The 19,303-nt window shown below is 38.5% G+C and overlaps 1 protein-coding gene across 5 annotated transcripts in view; it reads left to right on the top strand.

The window, feature by feature from the left end:
- Window positions 1-19,303, top strand: part of CRYBG1 (crystallin beta-gamma domain containing 1) — a 129,869-nt gene that overhangs the window by 60,925 nt on the left and 49,641 nt on the right. For 2 of the 5 annotated variants that reach the window (XM_060753110.2, XM_060753111.2), the window contains exon 3: window positions 16,789-18,284. In XM_060753110.2, the coding sequence (XP_060609093.2) occupies window positions 16,789-18,284 (1,496 nt within the window). Of the gene's footprint in view, window positions 1-7,469; window positions 7,589-14,816; window positions 14,919-15,244; window positions 15,305-16,788; window positions 18,285-19,303 lie in introns of those variants that run through there. The other 3 variants (XM_060753112.2, XM_060753113.2, XM_060753114.2) reach the window with 3 other exon arrangements.

Raw genomic sequence — 19,303 nt, 5'->3', positions numbered from 1 at the left:
GGAGGAACATTTCCCAGCCATTGATATCAGGCTCATTTATTTATAAATGTACAGTATTATTTGTTTAGTTGTATGAATTGGAATTAAGCTACTTTTTCTTGTTCTACAGAGTATGCATTTTCCATAATTTTTAATTTCTTATTTATGATAGTAGTTTTGGATTATTTCACCGCACTGCTGTTATTTCTGTAGTAAACTACTTCCTTTTTGTCAAGAATATATCCTGGAAATTTTTAGAAGCTTCATTCCTTCAGTATTCATAGTATGTAGAGAAACCTATGTGAGCCACTAATTGGTTCAGTTTCATAACCCGTTTCCTATTTTTATAGCTTTGTGCTAAATAAAATAGAAAGAAGACTGAATTGTTTATTTGGATTGTGCTGGTTAATCAGTTGAATTTGTTTTTAAAACGTATCCACTGAAATGTGTTAATACATTTGAGGTGATTGTTGTTCTATATAATCATGCTATCTAACCCAATAATGTCTAAATTAGCACTTTCTGCAGGAAACGTTTGCACCTCTTCATCTTGCTTAGATGAAGAGTCTGAATCCCTGCCTCCCAATCACCTGAATGCCCCTTAGTAAAGATATTTTAGATCCTTGAAAGAAAAAAACATAGGAAGAGTATCAAATAAAATTCATTGGACTAAAGAGGGGAAGGAAAAAGCAGGGATATTATCATTAGATATTTTTAAAGCGTTCGATTGTGTGGAATGGGAGACATTAAGGGAAATATTGAATAAATTTGGAATGGGAAATAGAATAAAAGGAGTACTAAAACAATTTTACTCAAGGAACTCAGCAGTGGTAACTATAAATGACGGAGTGACAAACGAAATAAAAGTGACTAGGGGAACCAGACAAGGGTGCCCTTTGTCTACGATACTATTTGCTATGGTGATAGAACTGTTTGCTAATAACATAAGGAATGATAAAAATTTAGAAGGGTTAGGAAAAAAGGAGAAACAGAAGGTGAGCTTATTCGCTGACATTGTTATTTATAGAAAATATAGTGGAGAAAATGGATAGAATAAAAGAACATTTGGAGATATTTGGGAAAGCAACAGGTTTACAAGTTAATTGGAACAAGTCAGAAATGATGCTACTTAATTATACAAGAGAAGAAGAAAAAGATTTTATAGAACAGAGCAAAATGGGAATAAGAATTAAGAATAAATTAAAATACTTGGGAGTAATAATAACTAAGGATTTAAAAGAGATAGAGGAAGTAAATGTAGTAACATTAAGGAAAGAAGTTCAGAAAAAGTTAATAGAGTACGAAGGTATACGCTTATCCTGGTTTGGAAGAATAGCTTTAGTAAAAATGAAAATACTTCCAAAAATAATTTTTATATTTAGGATGCTACCACTTCAAATCACAGAAGAAGAACTAACTAGATGGCAACAAATGATTAATAAGTACTGTAATGGAAGTAAAAGAAACAGACTAAATAAACAGTTATGGTACAGATCGCAAAAGGAGGGTGGATTAGCGCTACCTAATATAAAAAAATATTATGAAGCAAGTAGATTAAGTTTGGTTATAGAAGGAATGGTTAAAAAAGAGGGAATAGATTGGCTTAGTAATGATTCAGGAAAAGTGGAAGATGAAACTTGGAATATATTTTTTAAACGGTTTACTAGAAAAGAAATGAGGGAAATTAGAAACCCAATGCTGAGCAACATACTGAAAGTATGGAATAAATATAAGGGGAGGTTAATAAAGGAGGGATCAATTATAACCCCAATAGTGATGGAAAAGAAGTTCCCAAAAATGTTTTTAAAAGTAATGGATAAAAAGATAAGGGAAATAAATTTAGATAGGATAGGGGATTGGATGAAGGTGGAAATGAAGAGGGAAATGATGCTGGAAGAGTTTAAAGAAATAAAATTGTCATGGTTTCATTGTATACAATTAGAACAATGGTTAATAAACTGGAAAAAAATAATAGAAATGGAAGCCAACTCAATCAATTCGAACAAATAATACAGAAGGGAAGGGCTGTAGAAGAACACGAAAACTTGAGAGGTATAATTAGCAAAATTTATAAGATACTAATTGAAATGAAGGATGAAAAAATAAAAAAGTGCACCCTTAAGGAGATTTGGGAAGAGGATTTAGGGATAAAAATAAGTGAAATAGAGTAGCAACAATTATGGGGACAAAGACATTTAAAAAATTTATCGATACGAGTTAAAGAAAACTATTACAAGTTAATATGGAAGTGGTAAGAATAGCATATATGAATAAAAATAACTCAATAAATTGTTGGAGAGGGTGTCAAAAACCAGGAACATATATACACATGTGGTGGCAATGTAAATATGTAAATAATTTTTGGGAGAAAGTATTTAGAGAAATAGAAACTATAATGAATATAAAAATAGATAAAAGTCCTAGTATAGCCTTACTATCATTATATAACAATAAGCAATTGAAAAAGGAGGATAAAGAAGCGATAACAAACTTACTAACTATAGCAAGACTGCTTATAGCAAGGAATTGGAAAAAAGAAATGAATATACAAATAGAGGAGTGGTATAAGGAAGCGTGGAAAATAGCAATAAATGATAAATTGACATGTATATTAAAGGTTAAAAAAGGTATATAGAAACAAAGCGATTTTGATGCTGTATGGGGAAGATTTGTGGTAAATGGATTAAAAAATAAGGAAGGAAAATTACCGTCACAAGAAGAAATGAAATTTTGGACAGATGAAATGTAAGAATGGTGGCTTGAGACGGGTGGAGGGGAGCACTGTGGTGAAAAAAGGAAAAAAAGAGAAAAGGGGGGGGGGGAAATGTCAAAGCAAAACAACAAAACAACATGTTAAAGAGGCTGATATACAAAATGCAATAGTATGTAATAAATGTGATAAATCAATAAAAAATTGTTTTAAAAAAACATGTAGAAAGTGAATGCTGTTGAAAGTAATGTGCAGTGTGTAGCCATTTATCTTGCTGCACCTCCTGTTCATCAAAAAGTTAACCAGTTTGTTAACATTCTGACAGTGTTGCTGTTCATTTCTATTAATTCTTCCCAGTACAAGAAAAATCTATTTAAGGTGGAAATTCTGAGTACAATAAATGAAGAATTGTTATGGCTACAAAACTGGCTGCTATGCTCTTTATTTACCTCGTAACATAGTCACTGTTTTGTAAAATACAATGCCTCTTTAATTATAAATATTTTTGCGCCACAATTCCTAAAGTTCTGTCTATTCCCTTGCCCATCTGTGAGCCAGTTAAAACATTGTTCTGAAACTTTGTTTTCATTTTAAGAGTTTAACATAAGAAAGCTGCTAGGGCAATAACTTCATTCTGTATTTTAAAATAATATATTTACCTATCTATCTATCTATCTATCTAAAGCTAAATATATGCCATTTTCACAGTCTACTTTTCAGCATGAAGGATATTGATTAGAAATGTGAAGAACATAGAAAAATAATTTTGAAATCATAAGTTCATTATAGCTACTAGGTGTTCTGATCCTTTATTGAGAAACTGGTGTTGAAGAAGGAATGTTTAAATATTTCTCTGTCAAGTTTTCTGGTCAGAATTCGCTTCTTCCTACACAGATATTTGAACAGCTGTCTTTCCACATTTGTGGATTTAACTTTTGTGGATTTGATTATTTATGGATTTGATTAAAAATATCCTGTCTTAGAATCGGTAGGTCTCTCAATGTGGTTCTATGGTCAGCTATCAGTGAAAGTTGACCAGAGTCAAGATCTAGAAATTCCTAGGGAGATGCTCTCTCTGGTTAAAAAAAGGGGCAATCTCTTAATTTGCAATTCTTCACTTTCATGGGGATCTTGTGCCCCTAACAAATGTGGAAGGTTAGCTGAACTTTTCATTTATGAAAGCTAACAAGATTTAGGGGAGTTGCTTTAGATTATCCAGGTGCTACAAGCAACTTTAGATGCTATAGAGAATTGGAAAGAAGATGATGATAATGGAGACCACAAATGTAGTATGGCCATAGGGGATATATATGGGGGATATATTCCTGGATTTTATATAGATTAATGAAGCTGCAGATAATATCCCACTGTGTTATTCTCAATGAGACAGATGATAGAAGTACCAAGAAGAGGATGTAGCCTGTACAGAAGGCTATAAATGGATAAGTGGATCAGATATGAGGTTTTACTGTAAACATTTGTGTAATCACTTGCTTTGTATGAACTCTCTGGAACTCATTTATAGAGAAAGAAATACCAGGGACCTTTCCATAGCTTTCTTCCTCTTCACTTTTATCCTCATAACATTCTTGCCAATTAAGTGCAGCTAAGAGCAGGTACACTGTAATATGGAGGATCTGGTTCACGTTCCCACCAACTCATGAAACTTGTTGGGTGACCTGGGATCAAACATGTTTCATGAGTTGGTGGGAACTTGAACTGGACCATCCTTGTCCTAGTGCACCCTCCTAACTACTGGCTCTGCAAAAGATGTTCTTCTGTTTATTGAATTCTGACTGTCACGCTATTTGTAGGTTACTTCTTAGGACATTAATTTTAAAAAGAAACTTAAGCAATAAATAGAAATGTAAAATATTAAAAAATCCCACAATAACATTATCTCTTGTTATGACCTGTACGTTTAGATGTTTTGCATATCAACCAAGAGATAAAAGCAATATAAATAGTTTAAAGCATTTAGTGAATATTTCTTCAGAGTCCTTTAAGTTCTGCAAAAGATTTCTTACTAATAACTAATATTTTGTTATAATGAAAGGGTACTGAATGTTGTAAGTCACCTTGGATCAGATATGAGAAGATCAGGATATAAATTACATGACTATATGAACAATATGTTTTCGGAATTGTTTAATAAAAGGGTTAATAGCACAATTTTTGGGATCTCTCGGAGAAAGTGTCTGGTGAATACTGACTTAAGGAAGAACACTCATTCAACAAGACTACAATCCTGTCACACTTGTTAAGGAGTAAATCCACTTAGCTAAATAAGGGCTTCCTTAGGAGCACATATAGGTAGGATTTGTATTGCAAAAGTCATGTGCCTTGGTTGTTTCCATTAATTAATTCTAGCTTCCTTATATTTCTCATTGTAAGGGAAAACCCACATCCTAAGTATGCACACCACCCAACATTCAGAGAGGAAAAGGTGTTTTGAAAAACATAGGATGCTTTTCAGGTCTTGATGCAAAGCATGAGATAATGGCTTTGCATCAAGACCTGCAAATCTGGATTCCTTGTTTCATTCCTTTGCTTAGTTCTGTGAGGATACAAAACACCATAGCCAACTAGTATTTTTCAGTCTTGTTCTGGCAAAAATAAAATCTAGGACCGTATCCTCATTTTTAGAAGCTATCTGCTAAGATTTATTTTTTATTTATTTATGTAAAAACTTATGCTATGGATCTTGCATTACTCTTTCAAAGTTGGACGAGCCTATTGACATCATTTAAATTTAATTTTAACTTTAATCTGTCATTATAGGCTTAATGAAATAAATTTCAGAGAAAACTGCCATAATAAGCAGTGTGTTGAGTTAATAACAAAATGTTATAGACTCTTGATGGCTCCTTAAGACTTTCAGCTATGGCCTTAAGGGGAACTCACCCTAGGCTTCATTTTAGAGAGATCATTTTTACTTTGCCAAAACATTGGGTGTAAAATACTGGGCAGTGCTACATTGAAGCAGTAAAGTATATGCTTTGAGAATGCAACTGTAGTGACATTTAAAAAAATATCAGAGTGTGCGCTCCAGGAGGTTCAGGAAGACAAAAAAGAAATGAAAACCAGTTTGGGATAGATCGGACAGAGCTGGAGCTGCAGATTTTCATGTGGCAGCAATTAGTTAGCTCTAACTAAAATAATGGTTCCCCAACTTTTTTGGTCATGGAACCCTTCAAAAGACACCCCCCCCCCTCCGAGGAACACCAACCCTGACCCTGAATTTTCAATAGAACCTTAACTCTGTCCCTCAACATTGTGATCTCACAAAGGTTCTTCTTTTTTCATCTTCTCCTATTACCTGAGTGTTTGTATAATGTGGTAGGTTTGGAAATTAAGATAAAACATTTTAAATATAACCACAAATTTTTATTGTGGTACAAGAAAAATATTGGATATAACCACAAACTTTTCCTCTGATCCAGAAAAATACCTAAAGTGATATATTAAATGTTTCATTTTTGTGCTTAAAATAATTTTAAAATTGGGTGTTATGTCCTACAGCTGAATATGTAAAACCAGGGTAGCATCCAACATCCTCCTAAATTTGTTTTCAGTGTAAGCATGCATTAAAAGGCTTGATTCCCATTGATAGATGGACATGAAGTAGAGCATTGTTTGGATAGCCTTTCTAGCTGTTCACAGAGATATGTCCATCAGTCCTACCCAACAATCATTCAGTGGCACTGATTCAAATTTAATTTTTAAAGCGAGGTACATTGAATTTCAATTAGATTTTCATACATGCTTTTGTGGAGCTAGAAATATGATCTATCCTGATAAGGAAGCCCCCCCCCCCCATTTTTTAAAAAAATCCTGGAGTGGAGGGTGTGTGTTTGTGTTTGCGTGCTTGTCAAACTACATAAAAAGGTGGGGATAATATATTGGAGGAGGTAGTGAGTGGTACTGTGTGAGCAGTCTCAAATGCTGTCTGTAAGCAACAGAAGATTCTCAAAATACGAAAAGACTGAGATCAAGCCTGATTGCTGTTTGTGGTGTGATAAAGCCCTGATTTTCAGGAGAAGGAACTGCCAAAACCACCTCTGAGTATTCTTTGCCTCAGAAAAGCATGTGAAATAAATGGGGACACCATAAATTGATGGGCAATTTGAAGGCACATAAACACATACCAAATATAGTTGTCTAAACGGTTGCTGATCAATGCAATATTATGTTCATATATCTATTGTAACATGGAAGTTGAGAACTTGAGAGTGGATTAGTGGACATTTAGTTGACACATTGAAACACTCTTAGTCCCTTTGATAGGGCAATGGATCTGGATGGGATGCTCAAATGAAAACTGCTTTATTATATTTTGCTGTGTTTTGTAAAGCAACTGAATAAATGTATGTCACACCCAAACATTCTACAGGAGCCAAAGAATGAGATGCGGCTATATACGCCTCTTCATTGACCATTCCTGTTTTTAATTGTACATTAGGAATGTACATAAAAATTAACACATGAGGAATGTGTGTTTGTTTACGTATTTAAAGTGTCTTTGTAGAATCTGTGATAATGGATGTCTTAGGGCACCTACTGAATGCTTCCTCTCTAATTCCTCAGAATTCCCCCTTGGGGAGTTGGTTTAGCAAAAACTAAGGCTTTCTTAACCTTCCCCATTCTCAGATGTCACAATTTGCTGTGACTCACCTTAAGAGGATGTCATTGTCTGTGTACCGAAGGGATATTATAGTCAATTTGAACACTGTTTGCTTTTCCTTATGACATTCCATTTGAAGGGAAACAAGAACGCAATGAAACCTGGGAGAGTCAGTTGTAGTGGATGTATTGCATTAATGCACACATCACTGCATCTCATAAATCCTTGTCTGCTTGCCCTTCTGCAAAAAGCAAAACTGAATTATCATCATAATGGTAAGACAGCTCATCAAATTTTTAAATCTAATTTTATGTGTATTAGATTCAGAATATTTGTATTTTCTTAAACTGTGGTTGGCACTGCAGACTGAGTAGAAGAATTTTGTTTTGCTCTTGGGTGTGGAGGAGATAAGAACAGGCATGTCTTCTGAGACTTGCTTGCTGTTTTAAATCTTGCTCATATCCCATACCTTGTTGTAAGCTTCACGTGAACACAAGGAATTTAACTTTAGTTATCTCTTCTGCTTTGCTTTCTCTGGAATGCTCCATTTGATTTACAGCCATACTGAAATTGCATAGAGAGAAAAATGGATTAGTCTGTTACTTATCGAAAATATATTTTAATCCAAAAGGACATTTCACTTATTTGGCTTTATGTGATCAATTATCCTTGTGTGGTAACATTCTGTATACATATTGCAGTGGACTACATCTACCTGAAACTCAGAAGAATGCAAGAATATGGCTAGTTTTCAGGGGGAGGGTGTAGTTAAGCATTCTAAATGAGATTTTTAAGAGAACAACAACAAACAAGGGGTGTCTCATTTAATTCAGTTCTCTGGGTGGCCATTGTAATTTTGTAATTCAGTTTTAATCTAACGTTTCATTTTTAAGTAAAATCAATAATAATGCCACTAAAGTATTATTTTAAAAGAAACCTGGCAAAGTAACACACATTAAAGATCCATGTTGCAATATATGACCAAAGTGTTATACAGAAACAGTTCACTTAGATACTGAGACAACTTCATTATAAACCACAAAACTACGTCAGGGTCAATAGTTAATATTGCTGAGAGGAGGGGTCACATTTACTGTAATTCAGCATAAAACTAGATAAAGGTATTTCTATAGTCTAATGTGTTTTGTCTTCTGTGATGTTAAATCTTCTTGATCGTTAATTTAGTTTTTTGTTTTCATTTCCCTTATAAACAAGCCACAATTAGAATTACTGATCCAGTTTACAACTGTCAGTGGCAAAATTTTCCATTTTACTTTCTCCAACCCCCTTCCGTACTCACTCATTACAAGCTTCATTGAGCTAGAAAGTTTGTTCAAGTATGCACCTTTCCTTCCCCATACCCAAAAAACCTGAGCTTACATTTGCCTTCCTTTCCTGAATATAAAGTTGAAAGATGTAGGTGACCTGCATAGAATTTTCTTCCATAACAACTTCATGCCTTGTTTGTCTGCATATATGGGGTGGGGAAGACTTTGTTGTGTTTGGTGGACTCATCCTCCATAGTGATGCAACAGCAAGCATATTCAAAATCTTTGCTGAGCATTGACATGCTTTTAGGTGTTCTAATTGTCTCTTCCATAGTTTATTTTTATGCAGAACAGCTATAAGCAATGTTTCAAATAAAAATGTCTGAAGTTTACTATGTCACAGAAATTAAAATCAGCTTGCCTATCATTTATATCATATTGTGTTTTGCTCAGCTTTCCTGCCCAGCTATTGGGGAGTAATTATTATTCACAACTATTAATCATGTTAGAGGCCATTTACAACTCAAATGTAAATGTGATGAGGGCATGTAAAGTGGTTGATGAGAGATACTTCGGTATCCTTTTATTCAAAACAAGTGATGAGAACTGGTAAGATTGTCTCATGATGGACGGTCAGAGTAAGTCAGAGTGTAGATGGTTTTGTAACATTGTTAAATGCAGATTCTCAATATACTTTTATTATGCTACTTATGCTGACAACCTAATCTCACAACTGGCAGAAACGTGGAGTATACAGCAGTGTTCCTTAAGTACATCATAAGCTTGTAATGTAATATATATGAAGGAAGAATATATATAGATGCACATAATTTCAATACAGAGCTCGCTTTGGCAATAAACTTGCTGCACTATTGAAACATGTACTGAATAAGCACACCTAGATTGTTCTCAGGGGAACCAGTTCTTCTGCATTAAAGCATATGCAAAAATATCACAGTGTTTATTGAACCATTCTTCTCAGGGTAGGATTGTAAATAGCACAAGTTGGCTTATTGTATGATTCACAAAAATTCTTTGCTTAAGAAGACATCACACATTTCCACTACAAAAGTGGAATACTAGCAACCAGCAATGAGTTAGGAACCAGGTACATATGCCAGGAAGGACACATTTCTCCATAGCAAAAGCCCGTGCAAATCCATTTGTCATGTACGTCTGCTTTTGTTGTGTTGTATCTGTGTGATATGAAAAAGTTTGCATTAGGTTCAGTGCAAGGTAGCCCAATGTGATAAGGCCACATTCTAACTAACTATATCAGCATTCTCCATTTTGGTTCTGTTAGATAAATGCCAAATGAGGTGATTTTGTGGATCAAGCAAGTGGTTGTGGATAGCATGGCAAATACTTTAAAATCATAGGATAAATAAATTCATGGGCATGCCATGCCCATGAATTTAAATGAGTTTGCAAAGAGCAGCATTGATTGTAATGATTAGTCATTCATATTCTTCCTTTTCCACAAACAAGATATATTTACATAGTTTCTCTCTCATTTGTTTTCAGAGGCAAAAATAGTAGATGCATTTGCTATCCACTTCCCTACTCCTAAAATTTTGATAAATTTAAGATCCTATTAAAATAGTGTTACTTCATAGTATTTAATCTTGACCAGTTTATGTTATTTTAAAAAGCTCATTTTATTTGCACACAGAGATATACTTATTTCCAACTATATGACAGTATATCAGTAATAAGGCAAATATCTCAAGAATAAGGCAAAGAGTGCAAGAAATATTTTGCTGAGATCATGAAGTTGCTAACAGGGCTAGTCTGCTAACCTCCCCCCCCCCCCCAATTCAATTCACATGTTATTAGCACTGCAGGTTGATACAAGCTGAGTGTAGAATCCACTGAAGGCATTTATTGGTAGATGTCTGCATTTCTACTAAACTAAAAGTTTAGTTCTGAGAGAGTATGTGACTCACCCAAGGTGACCCAGTGGGTTCCCATGGCCAAGCAGGAGATAAACCCTGGTTTCCTAGAGTCCTACTCCAGCACTCAAAGCACCACGCAGGTGATGTGTTTGCTTATGGATACTGCTTATTCAAGACTAGACTGTCATGTGAGTATGAATTTCACTCTTGTGGTTTATGGATTTTATTACGTGTACACTTTATACTAGGCTTGTGCTTTTCGGGTGAATCTTAATCCGTTTCTACTTGCTGGATGCCGGAAGCCCCCCATATCTGTTTTCAGGCATCTCCCAAAAACAGGCATGTTTCCAGGGCGTTTTTGTTTCGCAGCTGAAAATCTGGCTATTTTCCCTCCATTGGCGACAATGGGGGGAATTCGCCTCCCAATCCCATCATTTTAGGCAATGGCATAGTTTGTCCTTATATCCTTCATTAAGACCTAGATTTAAAAGCATCTGAGTTACTTAAGATACCATTCTTCCTGTGATGCTTTCCTCTCAGTCTGCAGAGGAGACCTGGGTTTCAAGAAAGGGCTTAAGATACCAATCTTCCTACAATGCTTTCTCCTCCTCAGCCTGCAGTGGAGACCTGGATTTCAAAAAAGGGCTTGAGATATCACTCTTCCTGTGATTCTTTCCCCTCATCTGTAGAGCAGACATGGATTTCAAGAAAGGGCTTAAGAGCACCCAAAATATCCAGTCTCTTGCTGTCCATTCTGCTGAAGGGGCGGCAGTGCTGAAGAGAGAATCTGTACACACTGAATGTCATCTGTAAAGAAAAGTCTGAAGAGATGATTAACCAGTTGGGTTGCTGCGAGTTTTCTGGGCTGTATGGCCATGTTCCAGAAGCATTTTCCCCTGACGTTTCGCTCACATCTATGGCAGGCATCCTCAGAGGTTGTGAGATCTGTTGGAAACTAGGCAAGAGAGGTTTATATATCTGTGGAATGTCTAGGGTGGAAGAAAGAACTCTTGCCTGTAGGAAGCAAGTGTGAATGTTGAAATTGGCCACCTTGATTATCATTGAATAACCCTGCCGCTTCAAAGCCAAGGCTGCTTCTTGCCTGAGGGAATCCTTTGTTATGAGATGTTAGCTGACCCGGATTGTTTCATGTGTTGAATTCCCCTGTTTTCTAAGTGTTGTTCTTCATTTACAGTCCAGGTTTTTGAGGGTTTTTTTCATATTGGTAACCAGTTGTTCCTATAGATATGCATCTGATCTACAACTAAGAGATAAGGAAAGTTAGGCTTTAGTGTTATATTTTTCCAGTCTGATTTTGTGGGGGTGGAAAGTTTCATCTTTTTCTTAAACTGAGCATTCAAAACACCCTTTGGACTCTCATCTTTTTTTCTCTGTGGCTTTCAAGGAGAGGCAGGTTACGAATTAAGATCTGGGCCTCTGAATTTGAACTTTAGTTAGGTGAGCAGAAGTGCCAATCACCTGCTATTTAGATCATTTGAGCCACTTGTAGTTTTATGCCTCCAGGTAATGTCTGACCAATGGAGACCCTAAGGCAATAATAATAATATATTTATAGCAACAACTGGTTACCAGTATGAAAAAAAACCCTCAAAAATCAGGACAGTAAATAAAGTGCAACACTCAGAAGACAGGGGAATTCCACACATGAAAGAATCCGGGCCAGAAGATTCACTGGAACTTATGTCACAAGTACTACCTGCCAACAGTAAAGAATTGGTGGGATCATAAACCCGCAAAGGTCGTGGAAAATGAACATGCAAAAATAGTATGGGACTTTCGCATCCAGACTGACAAAGTTTTGGAACACAATACACCAGACATCACAATTGTGGAAAAGAAAAAAGTCTGGATTATTGATGTCGCCATACCAGGTGACAGCTGCATTGAGGAAAAACAACAGGAAAAACTCAGCTGCTATCAAGACCTCAAAATCGAACTGCAAAGGTTCTGGCATAAACCAGTACAGGTGGTTCCAAATCTCAGCCGGCATTTGGAAACAATAAACATCAACAAAATCACGATCTGTCAACTGCAAAAGGCCACCTTACTTGGATCTGCGTGCATCATTCAAAAATACATCACACAGTCCTAGACGCTTGGGAAGTGTTCGACTTGTGATTTTGTGATACGAAATCCAGCATATAGATCTTGTTTGCTGTGACATACTGTGCTTTTGTGTCAGTAAAGTAATAATAATAATAATAATAATAATACTTTATATAGCTCCCGTCACCATTTCCCTGAAGGGACTCAGTGTGGCTCATAAAAGCACTCCAAAGTGCAGCACACATAACATACACAATACATAAGCATCTAAAACAACGACAACATTTACATGATCCATGGGGTTGTCTTAGCAAGATTTGTACAGAGCAAGGCTGCCTTTGCCTTTCACTGGGGCTAAGTTTGACATGTCCAAGATCACCCAGTGTTTTCCATGGCTGAATAGGGATTTGGAGCCCTATTTCCAGAATTGTAGACCAATGCTCAAACCTACATCATTCTAGCTGTCTTGGGCCTTTACAATCATTATTTTGTGACAAAAAAGGCTTTCATGGGAACAAGAATACTATCTTCCTGTGCAAATTTGCATCAGATGTTTGTGTTGGTTTTGCATTGCCTGCTTTGCATTTCAGTGAGGCTAAATCCCATCTGGCATAAATAAAATATACATTTGCCAGGGATTATTCTTTTTGCTCATCACTTAAGGCTTTACCAGTTCAGTGAGTTGAGTGAGCAAAACAGTAAATTAAGTAGAATGGAAACGAATGATTGGTTCTCTAATTTGAGGTCTTGATTTATGCATATGTCATTCCATCTCTTTGCAGACTGCATGTGTAGTTCTCTCCTATGTTGTGATGTGTAGTAGCATATTTTCTTCAGAATACTTTCACTGATATCTGATAAAATTGATGCTCTCCACAGATGGATCAGTTTGTTTAAAAACAAATAACCATTTTATCATACCAAACTTCTTTTGAAATAACATGTTTTAAGTCGCGTTTTATAATTGCGGTAACTTCAGATGTGGTTTATTGGCATTGCCTTAGCTTTTTTTTCAAAATACCCAATAAGAACTGTTGGCTTTCTACCATAGCATCAAAAGCAGTTGGTTTTGCTTGAGGCATCTTTTTGTCCTGAACAGGCTGTGAGGCTTTGCTGCAGCAGCACTTGGAATTGCTCAGACTTGTGTGAGGCAACCAGCCCTGTGAAAATACCTCATTTCCTGGGCATTGTTCTACCTGTCGAGACCTTTTGCTTCTGTGCTTTGGAAAATTATACCTGGTTCATTGGCACCCTCAAACAAGCAGCCCTATCCTGCACTTGCTTCCCTCAGAATCAGCATTACTAAGGATGGATGCTGCTGCAGTCCAGGAATATCCTGGATTGCCCACATGTCCTATGACATTACATCTTTGGCTTTGAGGGAAAGCATGCAGTCTGAGCATGGTCAGGAATATACAGGACTGTGTTGTCGAAGTCTTACATGGCCAGAATCACTGGGTTGCTGTGAGTTTTCCGGGGTGTATGGCCATGTTCCAGAAGCATTCTCTCCTGACATTTCACCCACATCTATGGCAGGCATTCTCAGAGGTTGCGAGGTCTGTTAGAAACTAGGTAAGTGGGGTTTATATATCTGTAGAATGTCCAGGGTGGGAAAAAGGACTCTTGTCTGCTTGAGGCAGGTATGAATGTTGCAATTGGCCACCTTGATTAGTATTTGGAAGCAGCCAGGCTTTGAAGCTGCAAGGCCGTTCAATGCTAATCAGGTGGCAACATTCATACTTGACTCAGACAGAGACTCAAGATCTCTTTTAAAAAGAGACCCAATAAAATATAATATTTATTTTAAAGCTGTATCTACAGGTATATAATTTACAACCTGAGAGTTCTGTTTGCTGGAGCTCCGGTGAGCGAGCTGCATTTGGTGATGCATTTTAGACTGCAGGTATCTGTGCGGAGGTTTGGTCTTGGGAGCAGGGCTCTGGGCAGCAAGGCGTGGCGTCGCCCCTCAGCCCTGGAAGCTCAAGGCCGGGTTGGGAGGCTCCCTCGGCCTTCGAGGAAAGCCGTACCAGGGAAACCCTGCGACGGGGCCCGCCTCGGGGTCGCCAGAGGTCAGAAAAGACTTGGGAGCACGCAGCCACCAGCCCTCTGGCTTGACCTCCCTCCCACCTTCCTTCCCTCCTTCCTTCCTTCCTTCTCGCCCTCCCTCCGTCCCTGCCTGCTTGCCTTGGGTGCAGAGCGGCAGCTGCGGCGGTGGGCGCCGGAGGCGGGGGCGGGGCGGGGCGGGGCGGGGCAGGCTAGGCTGAGGCGGGCTCTGCCGTCAGACGCTTGGCGCCTCCGCTGGCGAGAGTCACCTGAGGGAAAAGGACGGGACGGGCGCTCTCGGGTGGGCAGCGCAGCCCAGCCGACCGGGAGCAGTAAGTCACGGGGGGGGGGGGCTGTGGGGAGGGGCGCGCGGAACATCCCGCGGAGGAGGCCAACCAGGCGCACCTTACCAGGCGCACTCTTGGGGAGGCGGGGGGGGGGGGGGGGGGGGAGGCGCGAAAGCGCGCGAACCTGGACGAAACCAGGAAGCTCCTTGCGGCAGAGCGCGCGGTGGCCCGAGTGGCCCGTGACCTGGCCGGAGGGGCTCCTGGGCCCTCGAGGGCTGCCTTGCTTGCGGGAGACTCCTTCCGAAAGGAAAACACGGGGCGCCGTGGCCTCACCTGCGCGCCGCCGTCCTGCGGAATGCGGGCGCCGCCTTCGCCCTTGTTGGCTTTCGAGCGGGACCCGGGTGGAAAGGAGTTTGGCATCGAAGGAAACGGTAGACCTCGTTGATTCCGAGGAAGGCATTTCCTTGTTCTCTCGAAGCAGACCCAAGCTGTGGCTCAGAGAATTAATATTTACAGCAGAGTCTCAACTAACCATCACCCATGGGGATTGGTAGATGCTGGATACCGGCAGTTTCTGGTTGCGTGAGAGTTACTGTTAAAATAAGCCTGACTAATACTGTACCCCGTATTATCCCATCCCATCACCCCAGTATTGGCTTGATATTACTATTGAAGTTCAGTAATTAAAAGCAAACCAAGACAAATATGGACAACTTAATGTAATACCGTTTCACAATATTATACAGGTATTTTAATTTGTATTTAAAGCAGTGTTTCTCAACCTGGGGGTCGGGACCCCTGAGGGGGTCGCAAGGGGGTGTCAGAGGGGTCTCCAAAGACCATCAGAAAACAGCATTTTCTGTTGGTCATGAGGGTTCTGTGTGGGAAGCTTGGTTCAATTATATCATTGGTGGAGTTCATAATGCTCTTAGATTGTAGGTGAACTATAAATCCCAGCAACTAAAACTCCCAAATGATAAAATCAACCCCCCTCCCAACCCCACCAGTATTTAAATTTAGGTGTATTGGTTATTTTTGCCAAATTTGATCCAGTGAATGAAAATACATCTTGCATATCAGATATTTACATGATGATTCATACTAGTAGCAAAATTATAGTTATAAAGTAGCAACGAAATAATGTTATGGTTGGGGGTCACCACAACATGAGGAACAGTATCAAGGGGTCGGGGCATTAGGAAGGTTGAGAACCACTGATTTAAAGTATTTTTCTTCAGTTTGATTTTTTGCTGGTTGCTTGAGCATTCTGGTTGCTTTGAGTTCAGAATACCTGAGCCTATTGTATTTTTTTTTCTTGAAGGAGAAAAGGGTGGCCCTGAGCCACACACTCCACTGCTGCAATGACACAATCTGCATGCAGCTAATAAAATTCATATTTATCAAGAATGTGACCTATGTACTGACTTGCTGTAGAAGTTTAATTGGTAAAGATATCCTTTGCTCGCCAGTGTATCCCAGTGATTTATTTTACTCCCAGATAAATATAGGATTGTACACAAAGGCAAGTAGATACTGATTATTTTTTCTAATGGCATGCGTAAATAGGCCATTCTGTTTGTAGCCTTACACCCACATCCCTGGAAGTACCTACCATTAAATTCAGTGGGATTAACTTCTGAGTAGACATGGTTCTTTACTCGTAAAAATGCCCTTTCGAAAGAATGGTGGAGAGCCTGGATGATCATCTGATGAGAGTGCTTTGATTTTGTATTCTTGCATGGCAAGGGGTTGGACTGAAGGTCCCTGGGGTCTCTTCCATGTCTATGATTCAATGAGTTTCATTGCACCTCCCCATTTCTTTGGCTATACACATGCTTTATAGTAGAAATAAATGTGTACCAAATACCCTTGCTTTGAATTCTGACTTTCTTCTTTTTTCCGATTTTCTTTTTAGTCCAAAAACCGCACATCAGAGTCTTCTAAGGAAGAAAACAAAAAGAAACCAGTTTTGGGGAAATTTGGAAACTTTTTTACAACAGGAAGAAGGAAAAAAAGTCAAAACACATTAGAACCTGCTTTGAGGCCAAAAATTATAGGTGCCGATTCTGCATCCCCTCAAAAGAACTTAGCTCCATTGGCATCACTAGATATTGATGACATAAAAGATCTGTCTAAAAGCGAAGAGTCTCTTATTGACCAGGCCTATGATCAGAACCAGTCAAGGACACCAAATAGCATTGACGACCGAAATGAGTATCTCTACAATAAGGACCTGACTCCTTTGTATAATGACATTGTTTCAGAATGGAATACTAAAGGGATTTCTTCTGACAGTGAATGGTCATCTGAATGGCACAGTAGTAATGAGACAATAAAGGATGCAGTATTTAGTAGCAGTCTTTCACTCCAGACACTGGGGGCAGAGAATGAGCTTGTAACTGATACAACTTATACCACAACCCCAGACTTCCGCAAAACTTTAGCTAACACATCCAGTGAAGATCTAGAACACAGCATATTAGACCACAAGCAATTAGTGGATGTGCATCCATTTTTGGGATCAGATTATGCAGCTTCAAATGACCAGTTCTCTAGTTTGGAATCTAAGCCATCTGAGCACATTTGCCCTTCCAGAGTGTTGACACTAGATATCTTTCTACACAAAACAGAGCAACCAAATTCAAATAAAACAGAGACTGCTACGTTAGACAAGCCTTGTAGTAAAACAGACGCCATGGATAAAAAAACTGCAGCAAGGAGGTCTGGAAAGAGGAGGAAATCTCAGTCTTCCAGTGATGTGCCAAATGGGGATAGAAATGTGGCTGAGAATAGTGTCAAAGAAGAACCTGGTTTTGGTAGTATTTCTTCAGATCTGACATCAGAAAAAATAAACAACTCTGAAAGAAAAGCTAAAGCTTCTCCACAGAATAATTATCCCACAGCCAACCATGACACAAGGACTGGAAGTAACCACAAAGGACTTAATAAAACAGAGCTAGATAAAAACAAACAGCAGACCTCAGCTTCATCTCCATGCAAGAAGAAATCCCTTAAAAAGAATCAGTCTGAGGCAGGTCCTCTTTCACCTACTGGTTTGAAAAGTCAAGGCAAAGATTCTGCCACCAAAAGACAAAATGAAGGTGTGGCAGGTAGTAACCCAACATCTAAAAGCACTACATCAGAGAAATCATCTTCTAGTGAAAGCTCTATGGTGACTTACAAAATTTCTCCCACAGAGCCTACAAGCACTTCGCCACTTTCTGAAGAGAAAATAGACTCAAAAGTATCACATTTTCCCAAAAGCACTGATGGCAGTGGTTTGGGGCAGACTGACAAGTGTCGAAATGGTGAGATGGGAACTACAGATGAAAAGTCCTCTGATTTGGGCACAGTGAAACAGAGAAATATAAGCTTTGATGTTTCCAGAACCGTCACAACAAAAGTTAGCCTGTAAGTAGTTTTACATTTTCAATTAGTATATTTCTTGAAGCAATTTTAATTAAATCAGCCAGTAAGCATGTATTGTAATTGCTATCTATTCAAATGTCTGGATTTCTCTTGTTGTGATATAAGTGATACTTTTAGACTGAAACTTCAAGGCTCGTGTACTGATGCTGTTTGCCTCCAAGCTGTTTTCTTTTTCTTCCTCTTGCCTTCCAGGGCTTACTACCATTGTGAATACTTTTAAGGATTCACGTAATTGAAGATAATTAGACTACTTTTGTATTGTTAGCTTCCATTTGGAACAAAATTTTGTTGGAGCACTTCATTTCACATTATAGTCTCCATTGTTGCGAATTTTTTTCTTTGCTCAAGAGAAGCTAGAACTCACAGTAAAGAGATTGGGAGGATAATACAGCCAGGCCTCGACATTTGCTGGACTTGGGGGCACAGGACCCCTGTGAAAGTGGAAGAACCACAAATTAGGGGAAAAACATATATCTGAGATAACACCTCTTTTAGAATGTGTAGGTTCTCCAACATGACTCAATGGTCAACTTCTACCAGATGTTGACCACAGAACCCTGCTGAAAAACCTAAAAAGGCCTAGACGTGTTCTCTCAAGGAATCTCTAGTGCAGCTTTGTTGTCAACATCCACCAAAAGTTGACAATAAAGTTGTGCTGGGAGGACCTACAGATTCCTAGGGAAAACACACTAATCAAATTTTCAGATAATCAAACCCATGAAAGTTAAACCTGCAGATGTGGAGAGCCAACTGTAATTATACTCATATTGGTGCCCTCAACAACATTTTGTATGGCAACAAATCTCTTTCCATCTGCATTGTTAAAAGTAGCTGGCTGAGGGCCAAACTACACATCACATGGAGTTCTGCAGAAGTATGTCCTAGTGGAATTTTTAATTTGCTTCGTGGTGAATAATGCATGAACAGAAAGGCCTTTCCACCAGTCCTTAATAAATGGATTAACTTGTGTGAGGGGAGGCAGTATTGAATTGATACAAAGC

Source organism: Anolis sagrei, chromosome 1, assembly GCF_037176765.1.
Source record: "Anolis sagrei isolate rAnoSag1 chromosome 1, rAnoSag1.mat, whole genome shotgun sequence".
NCBI classification, from domain to species: domain Eukaryota; kingdom Metazoa; phylum Chordata; class Lepidosauria; order Squamata; family Dactyloidae; genus Anolis; species Anolis sagrei.
Note: the sequence above shows the minus strand (reverse complement) of the source record. Positions and strands in the feature narration are given on the sequence as shown.